The sequence below is a fragment of the Lepus europaeus genome, chromosome 1, assembly GCF_033115175.1.
Source record: "Lepus europaeus isolate LE1 chromosome 1, mLepTim1.pri, whole genome shotgun sequence".
Taxonomy (NCBI): Eukaryota; Metazoa; Chordata; class Mammalia; order Lagomorpha; family Leporidae; genus Lepus; species Lepus europaeus.
The window spans coordinates 13408507-13433146 of record NC_084827.1 but is presented as its reverse complement, the minus strand read 5'-3'; the positions used below and the strand labels follow the sequence as shown (position 1 = coordinate 13433146).

Here is a 24640-nt window from a genome sequence, read left to right as displayed (position 1 = left end):
CAACTTTTGGCCTCAGGGGTCCTGACTGTTGTAAATGACCAAATATTGGCTAATTTGACAGCAGAAGCAGCAATGTTCTTGGCTAAACCTGGTCATTCACATTGTGTAGTTGAAGAGTGCAGGTACTGACTGGCAAACAAGAAACTTAACCCAGAGACACCTGATAAACCACGGGAGTGGCTTTATCGATAAACTGTGAGAAAGTTGCACTTGGCATCAACAGTAACTTAAAATCAACCCAAACAATGCAGGAACCTCAGGGGACTCCCTTTTCCCATAAGATGTAGTTAGCAAGCAACTGAGGGTAGAAATCAGAAATGCGTGAGGACGCCAGCAAACAGGAGGGACTGAGAACCGCGTCCAGGCGTCTCCTGGGGAAGCTGGCGTGGTCCTCAGGAGGAAGAAGGAAGCCTCGATTTCCAGAATGACTTTTCTCACGGGAAATGTTTATTGAACGGTTAGAGCTTGCTATGTGACACACACACATCTTCCCTCCCCTCACGGCGTTCACTGACACGTAGGAGGCGACTCATGTGTTTGGACCTTTGGGTGATACCCAGCGCTCTTATCTTCTCAGGGATAAACCACTCATCAAACCCAGAAGCAAACGAAGCTGCTGCCACTGACAGTGCCATGGTTTTAATCATAGCTTTGATCTCCTCCCTCCCAGCACGTGCAGTGTTGGGTTAGTGATGGGTGGCGAGAGATGCTAATCTCAATGTGTCTTCTTTCTCGGCTTCCTTTTCCTTTGACAGAGACACCAGCAGCCTCTTTCTGAAGGGGAACGCTATTTCTTCTCAAGAATTCAGTGCCCAGGTAAAGGGGAGCCATTGAAGAGAGGTGCTTAAAGGGAATCAGACTAATGATGAGAGAACTAATGGCCACAAAGAGGACCTACAAGGAGCGGCCTCTTCATGGGGAGATCGTAGGATGGGAAGCCCTTGAGACATCTCAAGTTCGGGGCAAGCTTTTCCCCGAAGAGATGTCTCCGGTCTCCCTCCCTGCCCGGGTGGGAAGTTTTGCTACCTAAGAAGGTAGCAAGGACATTAAACCCAGGGCCTGGTCAGTGTGCAAGGCCTACTTAGCTTAGTCTCTGATGGGCAGTGCGGACAGGCTTTTCTTGTTTTCAGAAAGAAGGGATCGGAAAGACGAGGTTCGGGAAGTTTGAACACTGGGTTCTCTCGAGCTGTGGTCCTAGGGAGGGAAGGAGAGAAGACGCCAGTGCCGAGGACGTGTCCGCGTGCTGGAGGTGGGAGGGGGCCTGTCCATCACCCGAGGAATCTTCTGGTGGTGAGGGGAGGGTTCCCCCAGGCGTGAGCTCCTAGAGGCTTTCTTCCCACGCAGCTCCATCGCTCTGGCCAGTTTGTCCACCTGTGTTAGGCCTGATCAGTGATGTTACCGACTTTAGCCCAGGCTGGAAAAGTGTCCAAGTGGAAGAGGCTAACTCCCCAGGTGTTGATGGCCACCATCACTATCACCAGGCCAATGACGTTGACTCCCAGGCCAGCTTTCACCTGTGAGACACAAATCGGTACATCCTAGTTTCTGGCCATGTGGCAGCATGGGCCCCCAGGCTGTCCCTGCCTGGGTCTGCAGGCTAAGCCTTGCTCCACCCGCTTGGCCCTCATTTGTCCAGTTGCTGCCTACTGTGCATCGTCATCTCCTGTTTTCTGGGTGGCACAGGACTGGAAGGGCTGGGAAGGCAGGGAGGGCTGGGGGCTGGGGAGGGGCGATTAGAATTATCTCCACTTCTTGATCGCAGCACTCTATGTAGAGTGGAAGCCCAGAAGGTACCAGATCTGTGGAATGGGGACTTACTTCTGCAACTAAATAGTTGGGGAGCATGTTAAAATTAAACGGATCTCTTCAAAGCAGGAACTCTTAGATGCTAGAGAGCTTATGGGAGGGGTTCTGCTATATGAAGCTTTTGCTATTGCTGGTATTTTTTTTACAGCCCATGGGAATAACACACTCTGGATTCACCTGGGTGAACAGGTGAGCTGCTCTGCTCGCTGGACGGTGACACGGGCCTGCTACCTGGAGGAAACCGCACCTCAGTGACTGACCTGCTTCATTTCTGCCATGCATGGCACTGGCCCAGGCTGAAGTGGGTGTGAGGGATGGCGCCATGGCAGAGCCAGGGCCGGACGGAAACGTGTGTACCGTCAGCAGCACGGCATCCCTCCAGGGGGTAACCATGCATGTAGCACGTAGCCCAGACAGTTCTACTCACTGGCGCTAAGTTGGGAAAATTGGAAGAGGAGAAATGGATCCTGGGAAGTTGTCCCAAGTGAATGACTAGACATGTGCTCGCTCTCCTGCCGTCTGGCTGGAGCCTGAGCCTTTGGACCGGGAGAACTGCTCCTGTTTCCCAGCAGAGGGGAGGGGTGGGCTCCAGGGGAGCTACAGTGAGATCCTTCAGAGTGGAAAGGGGGTGCACGGAGCATCTGGTTGAAACCTCACGTGTCAGATGAGGAGCCGGAAGGTGTTGAGTCAGTGCCCAAGCTGGCACTGGAACCAGGCCTGGCTCACCTGTTATCCAGTGCCTTTGGGAATGACTGTCTCGACTTAGACTCTAGGGTAAAGGGTACAGGGCGCGCAGAGGGGGCTCCCAGCAGGGGAGACCAAGCTCAGGGTGGGCAGACTGAGGGTTGAGCAATAAGACAGCGGGAGAGAGTGAGCGCCACAACCTTCCCTTCCTGAAGCAGCGTGGGTGACTTAGAAGTCTGAATGATGGGAAGGGCCTGGATGTTGTCACCAGCCTGAAACTTCCTGTCCTCTGAGATCTCACTGGGCTGCTGAGAGCCAGTGAGGCCTCCCGTGAAACTCCTCATCGAGGGTGGACGGGCCCTCATCAGATAGGCCCCATGACGGTAGGATTTTCCCTCTCCCCAGCCTCCACAGCGATACAGGCAGAGGAAGGAGGGAGGCTGGCCATGGCCACTGAGGTCCCTCCTCTGTGAGTCACACTGAGAGCCAAAGAATGAACTGTGGCAGTTGCATCTCGCCACTGTGGCTCCAGGGCTTCTTGCTAAGGGGGAGCTGGCACACGCATCTTGTTCTCACAAGACCCCTTGCTCCCTGGGGTCAGGCAGTTTCTCATGCTTGTGCAGTAGGTAAGCCAGCAGCTGTCTGAACGAGTATCCCCACCAGTCCATTGAAGAAACAGGCAAAGAGCTGTGCAAGCTCACGCCTTCTGGAACTGTCACTGCCTGAGTGCTCCCAGCTTTTGTCCACTGAGGACCGGGGAGAACACACTTTCACTATTGGTGTTGACGGACCAAGCAAAACCTTTCGTATAGTCCCCACTGTGTGTAACACACGGGACTGGGTGTTGACCGAGCAGCATCACTGCTCGGGGACAGGGCGGTGCAGCGTTCGTCCCTGCTCTCCTGGCAGGCGGGGGCACCTGCCACTCACCATATCTTTGATCTGGCAGTGCCCATAGCTGTAGACGATGGCGTTGGGGGGGTTGCCCACAGGCAGCATCACTGCGAAGGAGATGCACATGGTGACCGGGATCAGGGTGTACAGCGGGTTGATGTGCAGCGTTTCGGACTGGAAGAGAGGATCCACAGAAACATTGACATTGACCCTGGGCTGGAGTTCCGGTGCTGAACAGCCATGAATGTGCTGTAAGTGATGGCTTGGTGTGGACTGAGCCAGACAGCACGTGCTGGCGGTGGGTAGGTCCCTGCCCTCCAGGTACGCAGTGCCTTTGACAGCGCCGTGGGCTGATGCTGCACTCGCTCCCCGTGCAAACAGAGCTTCCTGCTCCTTAGGAGGGGTGTTGGGGTCTTGGTGCTGCTCTGAGGAAGTGGTTCTTAAACTGTTAATGTTTTCTTCAGCTGAGGAATCCTTTCTTCAAACAAATATGCCAAGAATAAGGTGCTTACCTTTGGGGTACAGAACTAAGGTTGTGTTGTTCCCCCAACCCGTATAACTTCCTTATATGGGATTTGAACTGATGGTCCTACCCTCAGTGCTGCCAAGTTGCCACAGACTGTACGCCTGTGTGCACACAAGCAAGATGGCAGCAGGGAGGAGCTGGAGACGCCTGAGCAATGAGCGAGGTGGGTGCGGGGGGGGTGCCTTCATTTCCTAGGTTCATGTCACAGAATGGGACAGGTGCAGCCTAGGAGCAGGTGCATGGCCTTCAGGGCTGCTTGGCCAGGCTGGGACCTGGCAGCTGTTGCCTCCCCTGGTCCATGCCTAACAAACGGGCCTGAGGCCGACCTCGCTCCCAATCCTCAGAACCTCTGGGAGGAATGAAACCGTTAGAGCTGCATTCCCAGTCTTTTTTTTTTTTTTTTGACAGAGTGGACAGAGAGACAGAGAGAAAGGTCTTCCTTTGCCATTGATTCACCCTCCAATGGCCGCCGCAGTGCACCACGCTGATCCGAAGCCAGGGGCCAGGTGCTTATCCTGGTCTCCCATGCAGGTGCAGGCCCAAGCACTTGGGCCATCCTCCACTGCACTCCCAGGCCACAGCAGAGAACTGGACTGGAAGAGGGGCAACCGGGACTAGAACCCGGTGTGCCGGTGCTGCAGGCGGAGGATTAGCCTATTGAGCCGCGGCGCCGGCTGTTCCCAGTCTTTGTAGACTGTCTATTTTGCCTGCATTTTCTGTGGCTCTCTCTCTGGTCCTATGGTTAGGTCTGATCTCAGGAGAGCAGGGTTGGTGATGATTGTGAGAACTGGATTTCTAGGGTGTTTGGGTTATCTTGTCCCTTCTTTTGTTTCTGTTCTGGGCTGAGAAGTCCTACACTTTTGAGACAGAATTTCTAGAACTGCTATGATTTGCTCACATATCCGTGGCTCTCTGGCAAAGGTCATTTTCAGAATTATCGTTTGAACAGCAGTCTGTAAAGGCTGTGGGCAGCGGGCAGGGGAGAGGAAGCCATGGAGGCCGCGCCCCGGAGCAGGCTGCCCGCTGCAGGCCCCTGGGAGAGCCCTTGTGGGTGTCTGGGAGCCCCGCTCTACTCACCAGGCTGCACAGGATGGGCAGGAAGATGGTAATGGTGGCCGGGTTGCTCACAAACTCGGTGACAATGGACACCAGGATACAGGCCAGCAGGGTGACAGCCCAGGGCGGGAGGCTGCTCAGGGACAACATCTGCTGGCCTATCCAGGTGGAGAGGCCCGAGCTCTGCAGGGAGAGAAGGTGACAAAGGGACGGTGGGTGAGTGCGCTCCAAACACAACTCCTAGGTTTCTGAAGGCCGGGACAGCACTGCAGGGGCCAGCGGGTGTCACCCAGTGTGTTTATGTTCAGTCGGGCTGGAGAGTGCTTTTGTAGTCCAGAAACTCCTTTTTCATAATTGCACCATATTCAGACTTTGGGTTTCCCGCTCTATGAGTCAAGGGTCATGGAGACCCCTCCCCCGCCAAAGCCATGCATCATCTTAGGTCTCTGCCATGGTGTCTGGGCAGGGGTTGGAGAGCTTTACTCCTCAACGTCAATGTCACTGTTCTTTCTTTTTTTTTTTTTAATAGAAAACTTTAATAAATATAAATTTTGAAAGTACAACTTTTGGATTATAGCGGTTCTTCCCCCCATAACCACCCTCCCACCTGCAAACCATCCCATCTCCTACTCCCTCTCCTATCCCATTCTTCATTAAGATTCATTTTTAATTATCTTTATATACAGAAGACCAACTCTATACTAAGTAAAGATTTCAACAGTTTGCACCCACACAGACACACAAAGTATAAAGTACTGTTTGAAGACTAGTTTTACCATTAATTCTCATAGTACAACACATTAAGGACAGAGATCCTACATGGGGAGTAAGTGCACAGTGACTCCCATTGTTGATTTAACAATTGACACTCTTATTTATGATGTCAGTGATCACCCAAGGATCTTGTCATGAGCTGCCAAGGCTATGGAAGCCTCTTGAGTTCGCCAACTCTGACGTTATTTAGACAAGGTCATAGTCAAAGTGGAAGTTCTCTCCTCCCTTCAGAGAAAGGTACCTCCTTCTTTGATGGCCCCTTCTTTCCATTGGGATCTCACTCACAGAGATCTTTCATTTAGGTCATTTTTTGCCACAGAGTCTTGGCTTTCCATGCCTGAAATACTCTCATGGGCTTTTTAGTCAGATCTGAATGCCTTAAGGGCTGATTCTGAGGCCAGAGTGCTATTTAGAGCATTTGTGATTCTATGAGTCTGCTGTGTCACTGCTCTTTCTTCAGGTTCTCCTCACTCCATGTGTGAACTCAACAGTGAACTTTGAGTGTAATCCTTTGTTCTGTTTTGAAATTCCTCTTTCTTATCACCTAAGAAAGGGAAAAAATTATCAACATCTTTGGATAGTAGTAATGTTCTGTGATTTCTTCTTTGAGTAAGAAAGGGCAGGGCTGAACATAGGAAGGTTTACTTGAGTAATAAAGAAGACAGGGATTAAGCATCTATTTGCATTGGGTGGGGAAGGTGCCTCCCTCCTGGCCTGGTTTACTTTCAGATCCCCTCCTGGAGACATCAGGATCTGCCATCTGCTAGTGCTAATCTGAAGGCACATTGCCCACTGGGGACCTTTGCCATCAAGAACGTTTATACGCCCACATTCAAATAAATGCATATTCCCACTCGGAATCATTCGTTGGGCTGGAAGACGTTCCCTTCCAGGGGTGTCCTCCCTAAACAGCGAAGGGCACTGTTAAGTTTTTGCACTGACAAAAGCCCCAGGTTGCCATATGCATTCTCCCTCCACCCCTTTCTTCTCCCCAACTTCTGCCTTTTCCTGTGGTCCCCTAGAGACTGCAGAGGCACTAAAGAGACAGGGGGTAGGGGAAGAAAGCAAGGAGAAGCATTTTATGATTCCTTAAGCTGTCACTCTCGCTACACACGTTCCAATAGTAAAGTCAGCCCTCACTACATTATCAGCAGGCAACTTTCTCCTCTTTTCCAAATCCATCAAAAACCCATTTGATCTCTACAGTACTCTGGCTACCCCGTGGCAAGCTGGTAGACAACAGATGACCAAAGCCCTTCAGAATTCTCTCTGTTGTAGCCATCTCACCTCGGAGAACTTTTCTTCCCTTTTTCTTTCAACTGACTCAGTTAACCAATATGTGAAACAGCATCAAGTAATGGTTGCTACAGAGGCTCAGGGCCTGCAGGAACTCTGTAATCGTTCCCTTTTGTAACACGTCCAGCTCACTGGACAAAGGCAAGGGAGGAAAAGCAATCAGTTGAGTGGAAACAGTGCATTTTATAAAGGAGTAGAGTTTTATTTCCCACGGTATCTAAGTTATACTTGTAAGTAAAGTGAAATAATTTAGGGGCAACTATTTTTCCAGCAGAACCACTTAATACCATAATTTGAAATAAACTGTAAAATTATACTGCAAAATTATTTTTTAAAAAATGAAGGAGATCTTAGTTTTTTTAAACCCTTAATAGGGAGGGTAAGGGGTTGCTGTTTCTATAAGGAAAGAATAAAGGAGTTAGGGAGCTTTGGTTGGAGACAAAGGCTTTTTGTGGCTTTAATAATGATTATCCAGGAGAGGGTTCTTCATGTGGAAGATCTGGGCTGAAAGCAAAGAACAACTTCGAGTATTTCTTGCTCCCTGTGCAGGGCGTGCCCCGCGTCGGAGGTGGCCCAGCCAGGGGGATCACGGAGGGAAATCTCACGTGGCTGGGAGGAACCCAGGGTTCCTTCCCAGGGTAGGGTTCTGAGCCCTCGTTCTCCAGGGTGCACAGTATCCAGGCTCACGATGAAGAGAAAAGGGAAGCCTGTGTAGAATGGGTTAGCGCAGGGAGAAACCGCCCGAACCATAACCTGACTCCTTCAATTCCTCCTTCCCCGTCTCATCCCAACCAGGAAATCAAGAAGCATGTAACTGATCTGAGGCTGTTCTCAGCAGTGCCGAGAAGCGAGAACTGGAGGGCGAGACAGCATGCCCGCCCTGCCCTGCCCTGCCTGTTCCAGGGACTCGGTGCCCTCACCTCTCCCTTGCTCCCGCGCCCTTTCCTCCCAGGGCTGGAAGGCCCGGGACAGTAGCTGGCTCAGCAGAACAGCACTCTTACCTTGCTACCCGAAGCCAGGGCGTAGCCTCCCCCGACCAGGATGACAATCTCCCAGGGCATGGTCTTTTGGAAGTCCTTCCAGGTGATGATGGGCTCTGTCTTTGCGGAGGGCGGCTCCTTGTCCTCTGGAGCGCAGGGAGACAGAGACAGAGGGAGAGGACAGAGAGAGAGAGAGAGAGAGAGAGAGAGAGAGAACGAACCCGTGAACACTGATGCACCTTCCTAGGCGTGACTCCTCTGCTCTTTTGTGGGGAGTCTGGCGGGCCTTGGGCAGCCTCTTTTGGAAAATCCAGACTTGAGTACCATTTGTTTAAGCCAGCCCCAACTTCTTCCCTTAAACCTTTTCTCACCATCACTCTTTCTCCCAAAGCAGGGCTTCTTCGCTGGGATGAGGAAGAGGAGGAAGCCCAGGAAGACAGAGACCGTGGCGTCCGTGCGGTAGCCTTTCCTAGCAAAGACAAACATGGCTGCAGGAGGGGGGTCAGGCATCCGCGGGAGTGACGCCGTGACTCAGGGCAGTCTGAGCCTCGCGCCTCTTTTCTGGGCTGAGTTTAGACCGATGGCAACCTTATTGCTGGCTGCTTATGGCCATGCTATCCACGGCGGGTTCAGTGTGCAACTTTGAACCTGCAGAGGCCCAGCCCAGCCGGGGCCGATGTCTCAGTGTGAATGTATGAGCACATCCATCCGGGAGAGCCCTAGAGGGAGTGCTAAGGAGTTGCTTAGGTCAGGAGAATAGAAGAAGATGAACCTGTATTCCTATGCAGGCCCCGTGCCATGAGCATCCTGTGAGAGCTGGCACCTGTGCTGTGTGGCCCTGGCCCTCGGGGCACCATGCAGGTGTGGCTCGGGAGCCTGTGTGGACCGTGCTAGTGTCTGCCTGCCTTCCTTCGCCCCACGGGCTGCAGCCACCCCGTGGCCACAGCCTCTTGGCAGCTGGCCCCTTCTAGACGTGTACTGTAACTCTCATAACAGGCTGTGAGGCAGCCAGAGTGCCAAGGGCTTATGTAATGCGACGGAGGGCACACAGCTGGGTGGGGGCAGCACCGGATCCCGGCCACAGACTGGGACTCCAAAGACTGTATTTTCTTCCCAACTCCGCTCCGCAGCCCTCCCTGAAAAGAACACTTGTTTCCCAGGGAACAAAATGCTTCCTGCCTGCGTGTCTGCCCCGAGTCTCTGAAGGGGGCACCAGTGCTTACAGCCTGGAGGATGTGGGCAAGGAAGCTGCTCCTATGGAGGACAGGGTAGCACTTACTTTTCAAAGAAAGAGTCCCAGCCGGGGACGAAGCCGGGCTCCCGTGTAAACCACAGCACGGTCATCAGGATGAAGAAGAATCCAGTCACCATTTCAGGGTAGCTGCAAAATGACACAGAAGAGTCCAGGGATGGGGACGCTGCTTGTAACTCTCTCACTCTACTTCCGGAAGCCCCTGTATTCAGAATTCCAATACATAAGGCACAGGCCCTGGTTGGCCACTGTGATCCGGGAGAGGAGTGAGCAATGCCAGACGATGTGACATTAACCCTGTCCCTGGGGAAATCGAGGGCTGAAGGGGGACAGAACAGAGCTCTGTCCATCCATGACAGTTTAAAAGTCTCCAAGGAGAGGCCTGTGGGATGGGCACCCTTGGAAACTGCCAGCGGGAGGACTAAGTTTTACCAAAAATACATATAATTTGCCCCAACAAGCGTGGAAAAAAAATACATCATGATGGGGTCAGCATTGTGTCCAGCAGGTTAAGCCGCCGCCTGCAATGCCCACAGCCTGTATCAAAGCACCAGTTCAAGTCCCGGATGCTCCACTTCCAGTCCAGCTTCATGCTAATGTATCTGGGCAAGGAGCAGAAGATGGCCCAATGGCTTGGGCCTCTGCACCCACGTGGGAGACCCAGATGGAGTTCCACGTTCCTGGCTTCAGCCTGGCCCAGACCTGGCTGTGCAGCCATTTGGAGAATGAACCAGTGGTTGGAAGATCTCTCTCTCTCACCCTCCCTCCCTCCCTCTCTCCGTCACTTTGCCTTTCAAATAAATAAATCTTCAAGGAAGTACATCAGGTTGACACTTGTTAACAGCAGTATGCTAAGAATAAAAGTCAATTTAAATTTTTCTGTATTTTCTGAACGTTCTACAGTGCACATTGCTTTTATAAGCTAACATTTCAAATTGCACCGTTTATACCTAAATTGTCCTACCCCATCAGAGATGTACCCGCAGTGGGTACAACTGGCACTGAGTGAGATGCTGGCTCCCTGGGGAAAGCTGACCCCAGTGCTGGGGGCTGTCTGTGCCGTATGCGGCCGCACACTCTGAATACAGCGCCACACCCCCCAGCCCCCAGAGGCGAGCAGCAGAGCACCGTGAAGAGTCCTGACCCGAGGGGACTCAGCGCGTGCCCACAGGACGTCTGTGCCGGCCCCCTCCTGCCCTCTCTCTGGCCGCCCCACACCGGGCCCACACCTCCACTCTGAATACAGTGGAGGGGAAGGGCGGCCGCCGCCACCTGGTCCAGCTTGGCTTGGCCTTAAATAGCACCTTCTAGATGGCTGGATTCATAGCCCTGGAAAATGCCTGCCAGCCTCAGGGAGCTGCCCAGAACAAGGCCGCCTCTGTGCTCACTTTACCTGCTGTTCCCCACCCCGCCAGGGAGCGGGGAGCGGGGACGGCTGGTTTTTTATTTAGCTCCTTTTTAATTTTTTTTTTTTACCTGATGTCTCCCAGCTTTTCATATTCCTCTTGGATCCTCTTCTCCGACAGCTCTTCTCTTTTGGTCTTTTTCTTCTTGCTCAGAGAGCAGGTCTCTTTAAAACTGAGAAGGGAACGGGAGCGAAAGAACAGAGAAAAACTGCCTCTGAGGCCCATAGATCAAATATTTGGCAAATAGGAGACCACTCGCTTGCCCGGATCACTTTCTCCTCTTCACCCACGCGCTCTGTTCCCCACCCGCCTGTCCAGGCAGCTCTTCCCCCTTGGCACCCAGCCTCAGCAGCTTTCTGCTCTCATTCTTTGGGTCTATTCCTGGTATGTCAGTGTGAGGTTATCTTGAGTAGACGTAGGAAAGTGTGTCTCTTTTGAAATTTATTTGAAAGAGTGATGGGGGCGGGGAGAGATTTCCATCCACTGGTTCATTCCCCAAATGCCTAAACAGTCAGGGCTGGGCCAGGACACAGCCAAGACCTCAGAACTCCATCTGGGCTTTCCACGTGAGCGCTAGAGGCCCACGCACGTCAGGCATCCTCTGCTGCCTTCCCAAGAAAGTTAGGGGGCTGGAGCCAAAGCAGAGTAGCTGGGCCTCCAACTGACATCCAGCATGGGAGACAGGATTCCCAGCAGCGGCCTCACCCACTGCACCACAGCACCCACCAGCTGCAAGTGTGTTCACGCGGGGCTGTTTCTACATGCTTGTCATGTACGTAAGTAAAAGCATGAGTGCAAGGTGGTGTGTCTGGATCTCTGTGTGCATTCCACATACACACAGGTTTTTGAGAGACAAGGCTTATTGCAAAGGAAAGTGGGTGTTTTATACCAGTAATACTTGGCTTACGGAAGTAGGCACCCATCGTTGATTTTACACCACTTTCCAAGTAAAAGGACAAGTCCTCTCAGACACCGACCCTTGGCCAGTGGAGTGCTGAGTTCTGTGGACTAATGGCTGAATTCTGTGGACTAGTAGCAAAACATCATATGTAACTTCTTAGATTTGGAGTAGGCCGATGGTCATGAAGAAAAATTTGCTACTCAGATCAGTATTGGCAATAATACTGCCAGGAAAGTCAGACTTGTTATTCTGAAGGATCTGTGCATATTCTGTAGACACCACCAAGTAGAATCACTCCTGTGTGTGAAATCACACCTAAGGCATACTCTGTGTGGAGGCAGACTCTAGAGGAGTTGGAATCACTAGGTGTGCTTTGAGAGACATGTAGGGGCACTGACCACTCAGAGTTTTCCTAAGTTGCAGAGATCTTCTACCCATTTAGTTGGAATTAAGAACTTTTCAGGGCACCCACATTGTGGGACACAGGATTAAGCTGCTGCCTGCGATGCCGGGACCCCAGTAGGCACTGGCTCGAGTCCCAGCGTCTCTGCTTCTGATCCAGCTCCCTACTAGTGTCCTGGGAAAGCAGCAGAGGATGGCCCTAGTACCTGGGTCCCTGCTACTCATGTGGGAGACCTGGGTGGAATTCTAGGTTCCTGGCTTCAGCCTGGCCCAGCCCCTGCTGGTTTTAGCCATTTAGGGAGTGAACTTATAGATGGAAGATCTCTGTCTCTGTCTCTGTCTCTCTTTCTCTCTGTCTCTCTCTCTCTAAATAAATAAATACACACTTTGAGAGTAGGCACTTAGCCCACTGGTTAGGACACATCCCCCATGGGAGTGACTGCATTTGACTCCCAGCCCCAGGTCCTGATGCTAGCTTCTTGCTCATGCGGAGCCTTGGGGGCAGCAGGTGATGGCTCAAGTAACTGGGTTCCTGCCACTCAGGAGGGAGACCCAGATTGTGTTCCCAGCCCCTGGCTGTGACCCTGGCCCAGCTCTGGTCATTGGGGCCATCTGGGGAGTGAACCAGCGAGTGGGAGCTCTCTATCTACTTCCCTCTGTCTCTCTGCCTCTCAGAGAGACAGAGAGAGAGAGAGAGAGAGAGACAGAGAGAGAGAAAGGAGAGAGAGATTTCACTGTGGCGTTGAGAGTGAAGTGCCAAGGGCCAAGGCCGGGAATGTTCGTAGAGTGTCCAGACAGGCAGTGCCTGACTCCCTGGTTAAGCGCACCGCACCCTCCTGGGGGCACCGCCTGTAGCTCTTGGCAGGCCCCCCCTCCCCGGCGCAGAGTCCCCCGGTATGTGCGGCCTTCGCGGGGCCTTGGCACTCACTTGCAGCCCAGGAACAGCCAGTGCATCCAGAACCAGCTGACCACCAACATGATGAGGGATATCGGGAAGCTGAAGAGGAACCAGGTGCCGAAGTTCACCACGTATGCGGCCGGGTACTGGCTGTGGGGAGAGCAGGTCGGCGGTGAGCAAAGGGAGGACTTCCCTCTGACATTGTGGGGGTAGAAAGCTAAACGCTCTCTAAGAAGACAGGCGGTGGGGCTCGGGGAGAGATCATGGCCCCCCACTTTAGAAACCCCTTCCCCTTCCCCCGCCTGCCTTTACCGTCAGCTCTTCCCCGCATGGCAGTCTTCAGCTCACTGAAATCTCACTGCTTTCTCCACCACTTGATGGAATTCCTCCTGCCCAGGTCACCGGGAACCTCTGTGTCGCCCAGTCTCATGGCTACATTTGCATCCCCCCACTTTTTTATTTTTGCATCATCATTACGGACGCCACATATTGTAGCCACTCTGTCCCCAAACACTCTCCTCCCTCGGTGGGATGACATCAGATTTCTTTTCCTGTCTGATGCCGTTTGTGCAGCCTGCTTTAGATCTGCGTGCTTGATCTACGTCCCCTGCGCTGTCCATTCCAATCTCATTCCTATGGCCTCCATGACCAAGGCGTAAAATGAAAATAGGGACCCCTGGCTCAAAGACGATGAAGAGTTTCCAGCCAGGGAAGCTAAGCATGCCGGCCCGGGCACACCTCAGACACCAGCCCTGCAGGCCACTGACACAGGATCTGTGCCTTCCGCCTAAATCCTCTAGGGATCCCGCCTGTACCTCCCGCTGGACCTCTCAACCTGCATGCCCAGTTCCCACCCCCCATCCTTGCCCTCTGTTCCCCCAGGCCGGGGAAGCCGGGAGCCTGGGGGCCGGACTGGGTCTTCCCCTCCATCAGGCCCTTTCTCATCCTCCCAAGACCTCCAAATCTGATGGGACCACCACCTCCCCCTTGCCCTCCCTCCGGCCGCCTTGCCCTGTGGGGCTGCCAAGGCCGTCCCCAGGCAACAGCAGCCGTGTCCTAGGCTGTCCTCCTGCTGCCTGCTCTGCCCTTTCCACTTCAGTCCCCATTTCTTCATCCAGAATGAGTTTTCAAAACTATAAATCTGATCACTTCACTGCCTGCTTAGAATTCTTTAAAGGCTTCTCACAGCCTTTCGGATGAGGTCCAACTTCCTTCGTGGGCCGCGCCAAGCCCTTTGAGATCCGCCCATCCACTTGCCAGGCCTCCTTTGGCCCTGTCTGCTTTTCTTGTGTGCACCCCGGGCCCTCCTACACGGCTTCCCCTGCAGCCGGGGTGGGCTCCCCCTGCATTCCTGCGGTCACCCTGCGCTGTAAGTGACCCGGCCAGCCGGGGACAGGGGCTGTGCAGGAGCCCCGGGAGCCAGGTCAGATCCTGAGCCACAGCGGGCGGTGAGTGAGTGTTTGTTGACTGAGCGGATTACTGACTTGTTGAAGTGCTCCAGGAAGATGAGGCTGGTGGAGGTGCCGATGATGGTGGTGAGGCCGCCGATGGTCGCCGCGTAGGAGACGCTCAGGGAGAGGCACTTGCAGACCATTTGGTCATGCTGGGACCTGTACTTCCGGCTCAGCTCCTGGTTCCTGGTGTTGGAGGCCCGGGCCGGGGGCTTTCCCTGCCAAAGAAAAGCCAGTGAGAGTCTCAAACCCAGCGTGGACTTGCACGGTGAATGTCAGTAGGTGAGGTTACAAGAAAACCAGAGGGGAAGAGGTCACCCGGCCTCAGAGCCCCTAACCACTGCCCCTCTTCCCAGGAGGGCCAAAGTAAGGCTGGCTGCGTCCAAACATCTCTCAAAGATCCATGCACCATCAGAGCTGGAAGAGCCTGGTTATGTGGTCCGGTGACATTTTACACAGAACCCTGATGCATAAACCATAAGTGTAGCATTTGATTGGTGGAAACCTATTTTACAACTGGAAGTGTACCGGGCAGTCACTTTCATGTGGTCAGAGATTCGGATCTATGCCAGCCCTGTCTTTTATAGGGGAAGAGAGCGGGACCCAGGCACTGGAGGCCACGCCGAAGTCAAGCGAGCTGGACGATCTCTCCCAAGGCCACCCCCGGGCCCGACACGGAGGTGCACAGAGACTGCCACGGCCTGGTGACAGCTCACCAGCCCGATGCCCTCACAGCGCCAAGCCCAGGACCCTTGGAAATGTGAGGTGTTTCAAGCCCAGAGAACGGCCCGAGGGGCGGTGCCTGTACCTGGGCTGCGGGCTGCCGCTGGCTCCGGTGCGGGGTGGCTGTTTTGGTGGTGTTGGTCACTGTGGGCACTCCGTTCACGTTCTGTTGGAACAAAGCCCATTTTCCTGTTAGGAACGGGAGTGGATGAGCCAGGGAAAACCTGCCCTGAGGGCACCCCGTGGACCGCTTCTATCGTCACGGCTTCCCATGCAGCCTCTGAGCCCTGCAGGACGTGACTGGCCTTATAGAGAGCTCACCTCCTGCGACTCCACTCGCTAACGAGGAACCTTTCGTTTTTGTTTACCACTAAGAAAGTGGTGGGGAAAACTCTCCCTGCCCATGTCCACTGCTGGCCTGGCCTGGGACACCCCTCAAGGAGAGACGTGGCGCTCCGTGGGGAGGGGGTGAATTCAAGCAGATGCGTGCGGGTGGGCTTCGCAGTCCCCCATGCATGGCTTCCTTCTAATAACAAGATTTTTGTGAATGGATTCCTCCCCGACCGGCATCCTAAGGCTGAGTGTGTGGCTCCGGGAAGAGTGGCTGGCCACACCTTGGGTTTCCGAGAAAAATGGCTGACATGTACTTTCTGTGGGTAAATGCTGTGCTTGGGGCTGGAGTTTGGAGGTAACCCAGGCGCTGCCAGGAGCCCGACTGATCCTTGTTGTGTGCAGGCCGTGGTGAGCGCCTGTCCACCCCGACATCCACGCAGGCGGTGGGACACATCCTGCCCCCACCCCCCGAGTTGTACTGAGGGACTTCTAAGCGACCCCAAAGCACGGAGCAACCTGGTGCCATACCTTATGGTGCATCAGAGAAGCGAAGTCTGTCGTCGACGAGCTGGAACGGAACACAGACAGTGGGGAGCGTGGCACAGGAGCTCTCCCCCCGTGCTGGGCAGCTGGCCTGAGGGACCCAGTGTCCGGCTCCACCTTCCCGGCCTACAGAGAAGACTCGGCCCCCAGGTCTCCCTCACCTCTGAGAGGCCGTGGGATTCGTGGAGCCAAGGGCCTGATTCCTCCCTAGGGAAGCTAACAGTACTCCTGCTGGCGGACATGGGGTCCTTGTGGGGTGGCTGCTCTTAAACATTTTTTTTCTTTTTAAGTGTGATGACCTCCTTTGACTCTGATTCGCTCTCTTGGGTTATTTATCTTCTATTTATTTGAAAGGCACAGAGAGAGAAAGAGAGAGCGAGATTTTCCATTTGCTGGTTCATTCCCCAAAGGCCTGAAGCAGCTGGGGCTGGGCCAGGCTGAAGCCAGGAGGCGGAACTCAGTCCAGATCTCCGTGTGCTTGGTTGGGACCCAAGTACTTGAGCCCTCACTTGCTACCTCCCAGGTATGCACAGTAGGGAGGCTGGAACTGAGTCAGGACTTGAACAGGAGTGTCTCTACTGTGCACCAGGCACACCGCCCTACACGTCCACTTTAACCCTCAGGACACTGTGGTCCTTGTAACAGATCCACAGCACAGGCGGCGCTACCTCCATTTTCACCATTACCAGAACCAGCGTCTAAGTGACGGACAGACAGGAGCCCTCTCTGGCTGGCTGGGGAGCCTGTGCCCAGACCACGAACCCCCAGGCTGAGTCCAGGAATAGAAATGAGTGCCATGTTTATCCGAGGCAGTGTGAGAGGCAAAGGCCTGGCCTTACCCAGGGAAAGGCAAATAGGAATGAGGAGATGGGAGGGGGGATTTATGACCAGGTGAAGAGCAGTTGGCTGCACACATGGAGTCCCTCCCACACCTGTTGGCCGGCGCCTGCCCTGAGAACACACCTATTGCTCAGTGAGTGTCTCTGGGCTGTCTCAGCTGTGAGGACTATGGGTGCTAACAGCTCACCCCTGGTGAAGGCACAGGAGAGCGTTGGATGCACACCTGCAGGATACGGTGTCCTGTGGCCATCCCTTGTCCCCAGATGCTCTCGGGGAAGGATGGGAGGTGGTAGGGTTTTGAGGAAAACATTATTTGGCAAATATGCCGTGATGTGTCCCTGGCTACTTCCTAAATGGGCCCAAGAGGGAGGCAGGGGCCCAGGTGGCACTGGGGGGGGGGCACTGGTCATGAGGGTGCCATCCTCATGGGGTGGCGAGCAGCTCTGCCCCCACCCCATAGAGGGGCACTCCAGCTTTTGCTTTGGGGTTGGGGGTACATAGTTCTGTGTGGAGAAGGAAAAGTCAAGAAGCAGGTGCGGTGCTGCCAGAGGCCGGAGTGGGGAGCACAGGGACACAGGGACGGGAGCAGCCCGTGAGCTCTGTGCAACAGGCAGGTGTGCCCGCTCTCCCCGGGGGCGGGCCCGGGGAGGGGTGAGGGAGGAGGCAGGGCGGGACCAGCTGGGAAAGGCCCTGCCCAAGAGGCAGAGGGGCTGTCGGGAAGTGGACCTCCAGGGCAGAGCCCAAGCAGGAGCGCAGTGGCCTGCTCCTGGGCCTGGGGCTATGCAGAGGCCCTGAGGGCAAAGCTGGTCCTGCCGCTGTGAGAAAGCACCAGCCCCGTCCCTCCCTCCCTCCCTGTGTCCTCCCGTGGAGGCAGGCACTGCTCTGTGACAGCAAGAGCCACACACGGAGGGACGGAGAACAAGGCAGGGCCCTTGGCACGCCTCTGCACCTGCTCCATTGCACGTGCTGATCTCACTCCATGCGAGTTCTCCAGTTTTTAAAGAAAAGGGCCGATCGGAAAGCTGGTCTCCGTCACAGACGGAGTGTATACTGGAGTTCATCAAAGGGGAGATGAACTCCAGCAATGAACTGCGTGTGTGGCATTCCCCATGGCATACTGGGAAGTCACATTTCGACTCAGAATCTCCACCCGAGCCAGCTGCTCCCGGATTTCCCTCTCAGGATGTCTGAGACGAGTTCGCCCTTTCCAGCTTCTGCCACGGCCACCTCTCTTGAGCTGCCCCTAATCCCTGCCTGTCACCTCCGCTCTCCTTTGCCATGGCAACGGGACCAGACTAGTAAGGCTGAATCTGGTATCTAGCAAACAGCCTGTGGTTGTCCCCGCACTTCTAGCGGAATCTATTCCATGTTTCTTGAGGCATAAACGTGTCGGGCTCGTCAGAGGGACATTTTAGGTGAACTCCTACTGGGTAGCTGTATGGACACCTCCCGTATGCGATTCAGTGTAGTCTTTCACTGTCGTCATTACAGTACCCTGTGGTTAAGGGGGCCGCCCCTGAGACCTCAGCCAGCGCTCCTAGGGATGGAGAGGAGGTCAGGGGGAGGGGGTGGTGCAGCACGCCAGGAGGCTTGGGCTACACAGCCGGAAGAGCTGTTTGGGAACTCGGGGCCCACCCCGCCCCCCGGCCTCTCCAGGGCACTGCAAGTGGTGTGGTCTGGGAGGAGGACAGTCATACTCACTCTTCATTGACAAAGATGAGTTCCAGCGAAGGTTGGCTGTTGTTCACCTCAAGACCTAAGAAGCAAGGAAGACCAGGAAGTGCTGTGTGGAGGCTGGAGCTGCTGCTGTGGGTGGGAGAGGGGCTCGGGGGCTCGGGGCTGCAGGCATGGTGTGCGACAGTTCTTCCCCCCGCTCTGCAGGTGCGGCAGGGCTCACGGACACGGGCAGGCCCCAGGGTACTGTGGGGACCCTGAGCGTGTGGCGGCAAGGAGCAGAGGGAGGGGGCCGGGCACGTGCGAATAGAGGAAGGGCTGGGCCTGGGGCCAGGGAAGCTTCAGGGTCCAAGGGCTGGGGTGGGGTGGGGAGGGCAGGGAAGAGGAGGGGAGGAGCTTAGGTGAGGAGGCCCTGGGCAGGGAGACCCCGAGGGGAGGCTGGGGGAGCAAAGGGGAGATGAACTCCAGCAAACTGTACTGATGGGCTCGGCCTCTTCGGCGCTGCCGTTGCCTGCCGCCAGCTGCTCCTCCTCAGCACTGACCAGCTCCTGCAGCACGGCGTCCACGATGGGCATCACCATGGCGGTGGTGGAGGTGTTGGACAGCCACATGGACAGCAGCGTGGTGCAGCACATGAAGCAGAGCAGCAGCCTGTGGGGCAGGGGGCGCGGGGGCGGCCGGTGGGTGGAGGGCGGGCTCCGGAGGGCCCACCCCGCGGTGACTCCGGGACCGACACTGATCGGGAAATCGGGCCTTGATGTCTTTCTGGGTGCCTCTCACAGTTGCACTGCTCGGCACAGAGTATGCATGAAATCGGGGTTTGTTGAATGAATGAATGAATGAATGAACTGCACTTCCTGGGTGAGTGACTGCAGTCGGAAAGAAGCCCTTCCTTAGGCAATGGATTCGCTCTGGCCAGGTCACAGGACACGGGTTACTGGTGGCCCAGTGGAGCAGTGTACAGATAAGGGGTCCCGTTCCCATAGGATCAGCCACTTAACGAGCACCCGTGTTTAGCATGTCAGGTGAAATCCTTGACTTTGCACAACCTGGGCACCAGGCCTCATGGTGTTTACGCTCAGGCTGACAGCGACAAGACGTTGCCGTCCGGCAACGCACCACGGGGCCTGGGAACTTGCTGGCTGACGTCGTAAACTGGGAGAGTGGAAGTGTTTCCACTGACAATGGCACCCAGAGGTTTTACAGAGCCAGGGTTCCAACGCGATGTCAGAGACGCCATTGCAGGCCGAGGATTGTTGCCAACAAGGGCGCTGAATTAAACTCAGCAGCTCCACCTGACAGTTTGGGAGGCAGGAACGTGCTTCTAAAACCGCACCATCCACACTGACAAGGGGTCTTCCGAAAGCTCACAGAAAACGTGTATTATGAAAAAACTGTGCATGGATTTCAAAAAGCTTTTGCACTCAAATGAACTAATCTTTTAATTCCATTTTCCACCAGCATTTTTGAAATCCCCTTGTGTGCTGGGACCTGCTCCCTTGCATGCTAAGTTGTCAGGTAATTCTTTAGACCATGCCGGTAAGGACACCAAGGTCACTGTGTTCCATGGTTCCTCTCACTTTAAGAGAGGACGGGGACGCACGGTGGCGCTGGGGTCATCCCATCCCCATCGGTAGAAAAAGAGGCTGGGGTGGACATCCCGCTGTGACCCAAGGCCGGGCCCCCATCCCTGCGGCACTCAGGGCGCTGTAGGGGTGAACCCCAGCCCGGCACCCCGAGAGCGACTCACATGCCCGGCTTGGCTCCGGCCATCAGGACCATGCGCAGAGCAATGCGCTTGTGCAGGTTCCACTTCTCCACGGCCGCCGCCACGCAGATGACGCCCACCAGCAGCAGCGTGGTGTTCTTGAAGTACTCTGCCGCCACCTGCGGGGAGGCCAGGGGCGCTCAGCCCCACCCCACCCCCACCCGGGCCAGGCTCAGTAAGACCCGAGTGCGGCCAGGGGCTGGGATGGGAGAAGGAGCAGGGAGGTGAGGATTAGTGCAGTAGCTGGCTGGCAGAACGTCCATCCACCGAGTGCCTGCCGGGGCAGGCCCTAGGCTAGGAATTTTGCAAACGTAATTTTATTTAATCCAGCCAAGAACTCCATAGGGTAGATGTGAGAGAGAGAGAGAGAGAGAGAGAGAGAGAGAGAGAGAGAGAGAGAGAAGAGAGAGAGAGAGAGAGAGAGAGAGAGAGAGAGAGAGAGAGATCGACCGACCATAATGACAAGGGCAGGGCAGGGGCTACATCTAAGAGCCAGGAACTCAACCCAGGTCTTTCAGAGGGGTGGGAGGAACCCAATCACTTGAGCCATCACTGCTGCCTCCCAGGGTCTGCGTTAGCAGGAGGCTGGAGTCAGGAGCCGGAGCCGGGAATTGAACCCAGGCACGCGGATGTGGGACACAGGCGTCCCAACGGGTAGGCCAAATGCCCACTCCTTTTCCACTTTTAAAAATATAAACTGCTGAATTCAAGTCTGATATGAATATGATTTTAAAGAATAAACATGAATACTTTTAAATTTAAAAATTATTTAAATAACCCTAAGCTTATCTTCCATTTCTCATTTTTATTGTTTTTAGAAAAACTTAGTTATTTTCATTTCTATTAGAAAATTAGTATGTTTTCAGTATAAAAAACTGAATATAAAATTACCCTTAATCCTACAAGTGTTGATACCTTAGTGTTATTTCCTTCAATTATTCTTTTTTTCCTATGTCCATAAAGATATATAAGTGGATTTATACAATAAGCATGGTTTTATGTCTTGCCTTTTTAAAATTTAACATCATACTCTGATTATTTTCTTATGGATAAATGTATTTGGAAAATGCAAATGTATTGGGAAAATGTACCGCAGAATTTATTGGGCAATTTTCCTTTTGTTGAATATTTTTTTTTACTATTACAAATGTAGCAAAGACAGCTTTTCTTCATAAATCTTTTTCCTTGTCTAAATGTGTTTATTTCTATAGAGGTAGAGTTATTAAGATGTTTTTATAATGTCTTAAATATTAATTTTTTTTTTTGACAGGCAGAGTGGACAGTGAGAGAGAGAGACAGAGAGAAAGGTCTTCCTTTGCCGCTGGTTCACCCTCCAATGGCCGCTGTGGCTGGTGCGCTGCGGCCAGCGCACCGCGCTGATCTGAAGGCAGGAGCCAGGTGCTTCTCCTGGTCTCCCATAAAGAAATTTAATAAATAATTCCAAAGGTCCAAGGAATTCCAACAACTGAAAACAGTATAAGGATACTCCTACATCGTCTGTCTCCACGCGCCCCTGGGTCTTTAAATCACACACATCTTGGCCTTTACCTCTAAATATTTCAGTGTACAGATCCGAAGACTAATGAAGTTCCTCTTACAACCCACAGCAGCAGCTAGAAGCCTCCTTCCACTTTTTTTCCCCACAATTGTTTCCTGTTGCTACTGCTTATATGTGTAGCCCCCTTCTCTTAGAACTAAATTTTGAAAAAAGATTTTAGTTTTTTCAATGGTAGAGTGACAGAGAGAGGGACACACACACACACACACAGAAAAATCTTCCATCCACTGGTTTACTCTCCAACTGGCTGCAACAGCCAGGGCTGGGCCAGGAGGCAGCCAGGAGCCGGCTGCTCTATCCAGGCTCCCATGTGGGTGGCAGGAGCCCGGGGACCTGAGCCATCTTTTGCTGCTTTCCCAGGCACATTAGCAGCTGGTGGATCGGAAGCAGGGCTGCTGGGACTCAGACTGGCACCCTGACATTGGACACTAACGTACAAGCAGTGGCTTATCCCCCTGCGACACAACGCAGCCCCTGTTGGTCAAGGGCCTTTCTGTATCACCTGGCACTAGAAGATTAGGATGCAAACGGCGCTCAATGAATACTTGTCTCCTACGTGAGCCTTGCTCTGCATCAGGAGAGCCATGGCATAAACTGAGAGGAAAAGATATGAGACTTCTAGCTTTAAAATCCTCTAAAAGTGAGAAAACGAGAAATGCTTAACTGCTGGAGAAATAAAAAGTGAACAGCGAAGGACATTCAGATGAAGTGAAACACACGGCGTTTGACGTCCACAATATCCTGAGTCGTCCTGCTGTTGGATCTGGCGCCTGAGCCAACAGAAACTACTGTGTGACTGAGCTGGGCGGATGGAAGGAGACGGAACGGGCCTGTGAGAGAACAGCGTCTCCACCCGCCACGGGGAGAGGTGTGCTAACAACGTGTAGACGGGGTGCGTCAGGAACTGGCGTCACACAGCATGGGGGGCTTCGTGCCCCTCCAAGGGCAGGAAAGGACCCCTGTTCTGTGGAACAGTTCTAACTCTGGGGCAGAGGCCTCCTGGGAGGGGTGGTGACCATGGGGAGAGTGCTGCCCCCTAGTGGGAGGTAGGAGAACCACTGGGTGACTCAGGACATGTGGCCCCTTGGGAATCTTTTTTTTTCTTCTCTTACTTAAACATTTTTATTTATTTTAATTTATCTGAAGGAGCGAGAGAGATCTTCCATCCAATGGTTCACTTCCCAAATGCCTGCAACAGGTAGGGCTGGGCCAGGCTGAAGCCAGGCACCCAGAACTCAATCCAGGTCTCCCATTGTGGGTGGCAGGGACCCGAGTACTTGAGCCACCATCTGCTGCCCTCCTGGGTGCACATTAGCAGGTGGCCGGAATCGGAAGTAGAGTCAGGACTCAATCTATGAACTCTGATATGGGAGCAGGTGTTCACGGTCTCCTAAGTGGCATCTTAACAGCTGTACCAAATGTCTGCCCCCCAAATCCCCACCCCCACCAAGCTTCTAAATTGACAGGCATCTGCGTGACAGGGAGAGAGAGAGCCAAGTAACCTGCCATAGTTAGGACTGGGCCAGGCTGTAGCCAGGACCCTGGAGCTCCATCTGGGTCTCCCATGTGGGTGCAGAGGCCCAAGCACTTAGGCCATCATCTAGCGCCTCCCAGGCTCATTAGCAGGAAGCTGGATCAGAAGCGGAGCAGCCAGGAGTCCATCAGGCAGTCTGCTGCAGCTGCTTAATCCAATGCACCTCACCGCTCGCCCCCTCGGTGACGCTTTTAAGGAGTCAGTGCTACCAGACTTCCTTCCCCAGGGGAAGGAGCAACAACAGTTTTCTGCCTGCCTGGGACCTGCTGTTCTGGAACACAGGTTTGTCTGTGGTGACCTTTTAGGAAGGTTCAGTGCCCCAAGGGTAGGGTGGGGCTCCTTTCCCTGGATTCCTCCCCATGGGAGAGGAAAGGCACCCATGAGGTGAGAGAGCCTTCTACCCACCAGGCCTTTTGCATTCACTTTCTCCCTTGAGCTGCAGGACAGTCCTAGGAGGCAGGTGCTGTTAGCATCCTACTTCCCAGATGAGGAAACCCAGAGAGGCTAAGGAGCCTTTCCAAGGCCCCAGGGCAGGTGCAGAGGTGCGATGCAGCCCAGTTTCATTTGAATCCAGGTGGGTCACCTGGAAACCATGCATCCGGCTCAGCTCTGGGGGGTGGGGGTGAGGTGGTGGTCCCTGGTCTTCCAAACACATGGGCTGGCACCCATTTCCGGTGCATAGTCCTGACACTGGTGCTAAATGGCCAGGCCTGGGCCCACTCTAAGGCCTGGCTTCCTGAGATGTTGGCTATGTGCTGTTTTCTCATTAGGGGTTTGGTGGGCTTAGGTCTACTTAAAAGCCCCCTGGACCCTTGTAAGTGATGCTGTGTAACAGGGCTCAGTGTGAGGTCTGTGAGTACAGAGGCAGTGAGGTAAAGCGGGCAGGAGTGGGGACTCCAGGATCAGCCAAGACTTGGCTGGGAGACCCAGCCTCTCTGAACTTCATCTTCCTCATCTAAAAAAATGCAAAGGTTGTGTGAGTCTCTACTCTGTAAGATTACTGCAAAGATTAAATGACATACGCAAACCAGCTATGGTGGCCAGCTATACTGACAGTCAGGATTCCTGGTGATTCTTCTCATTGCTAAGTGCTCCATGCAAAGGCTGACCTGGCCCGAGGCCACGTGCACGCAGAGTGTCTCCTGCACAGAGCAAAACCACTGCACTGCTTTTTCACTCTTACAAATGAAAATATGCCAGCGTTTTAAGTGGCAGTAGTGGAGCTCACCTAACCCAACGTGCCATGGTCTTAAGTAAAATAATGCAAGTAGGCTCTCAGGACAGTGCCTGGCACATAGCAGGTGCTCAATCAATGTTATTTTAAAGAAAGCAAAGCTTAAA

At 53.8% G+C, this 24640-nt stretch overlaps 1 protein-coding gene across 1 annotated transcript in view; it reads right to left on the bottom strand.

The window, feature by feature from the left end:
- Positions 1-443: 443 nt before the first annotated feature.
- Positions 444-24640, bottom strand: part of SLC13A4 (solute carrier family 13 member 4) — a 35714-nt gene continuing 11517 nt past the window's right edge. The window contains exons 3-16 of the mRNA XM_062198115.1: positions 20190-20326; positions 18918-19090; positions 18467-18521; positions 15911-15950; positions 15135-15215; positions 14360-14544; positions 12906-13025; positions 10745-10846; positions 9296-9397; positions 8388-8485; positions 8038-8162; positions 4988-5149; positions 3421-3558; positions 444-1514 (exon numbers count right to left, since the gene is read on the bottom strand). Of these exons, the coding sequence (XP_062054099.1) occupies positions 1377-1514; positions 3421-3558; positions 4988-5149; positions 8038-8162; positions 8388-8485; positions 9296-9397; positions 10745-10846; positions 12906-13025; positions 14360-14544; positions 15135-15215; positions 15911-15950; positions 18467-18521; positions 18918-19090; positions 20190-20326 (1656 nt within the window). The 3' untranslated portion in view covers positions 444-1376. The remainder of the gene's footprint in view (positions 1515-3420; positions 3559-4987; positions 5150-8037; positions 8163-8387; positions 8486-9295; positions 9398-10744; positions 10847-12905; positions 13026-14359; positions 14545-15134; positions 15216-15910; positions 15951-18466; positions 18522-18917; positions 19091-20189; positions 20327-24640) is intronic.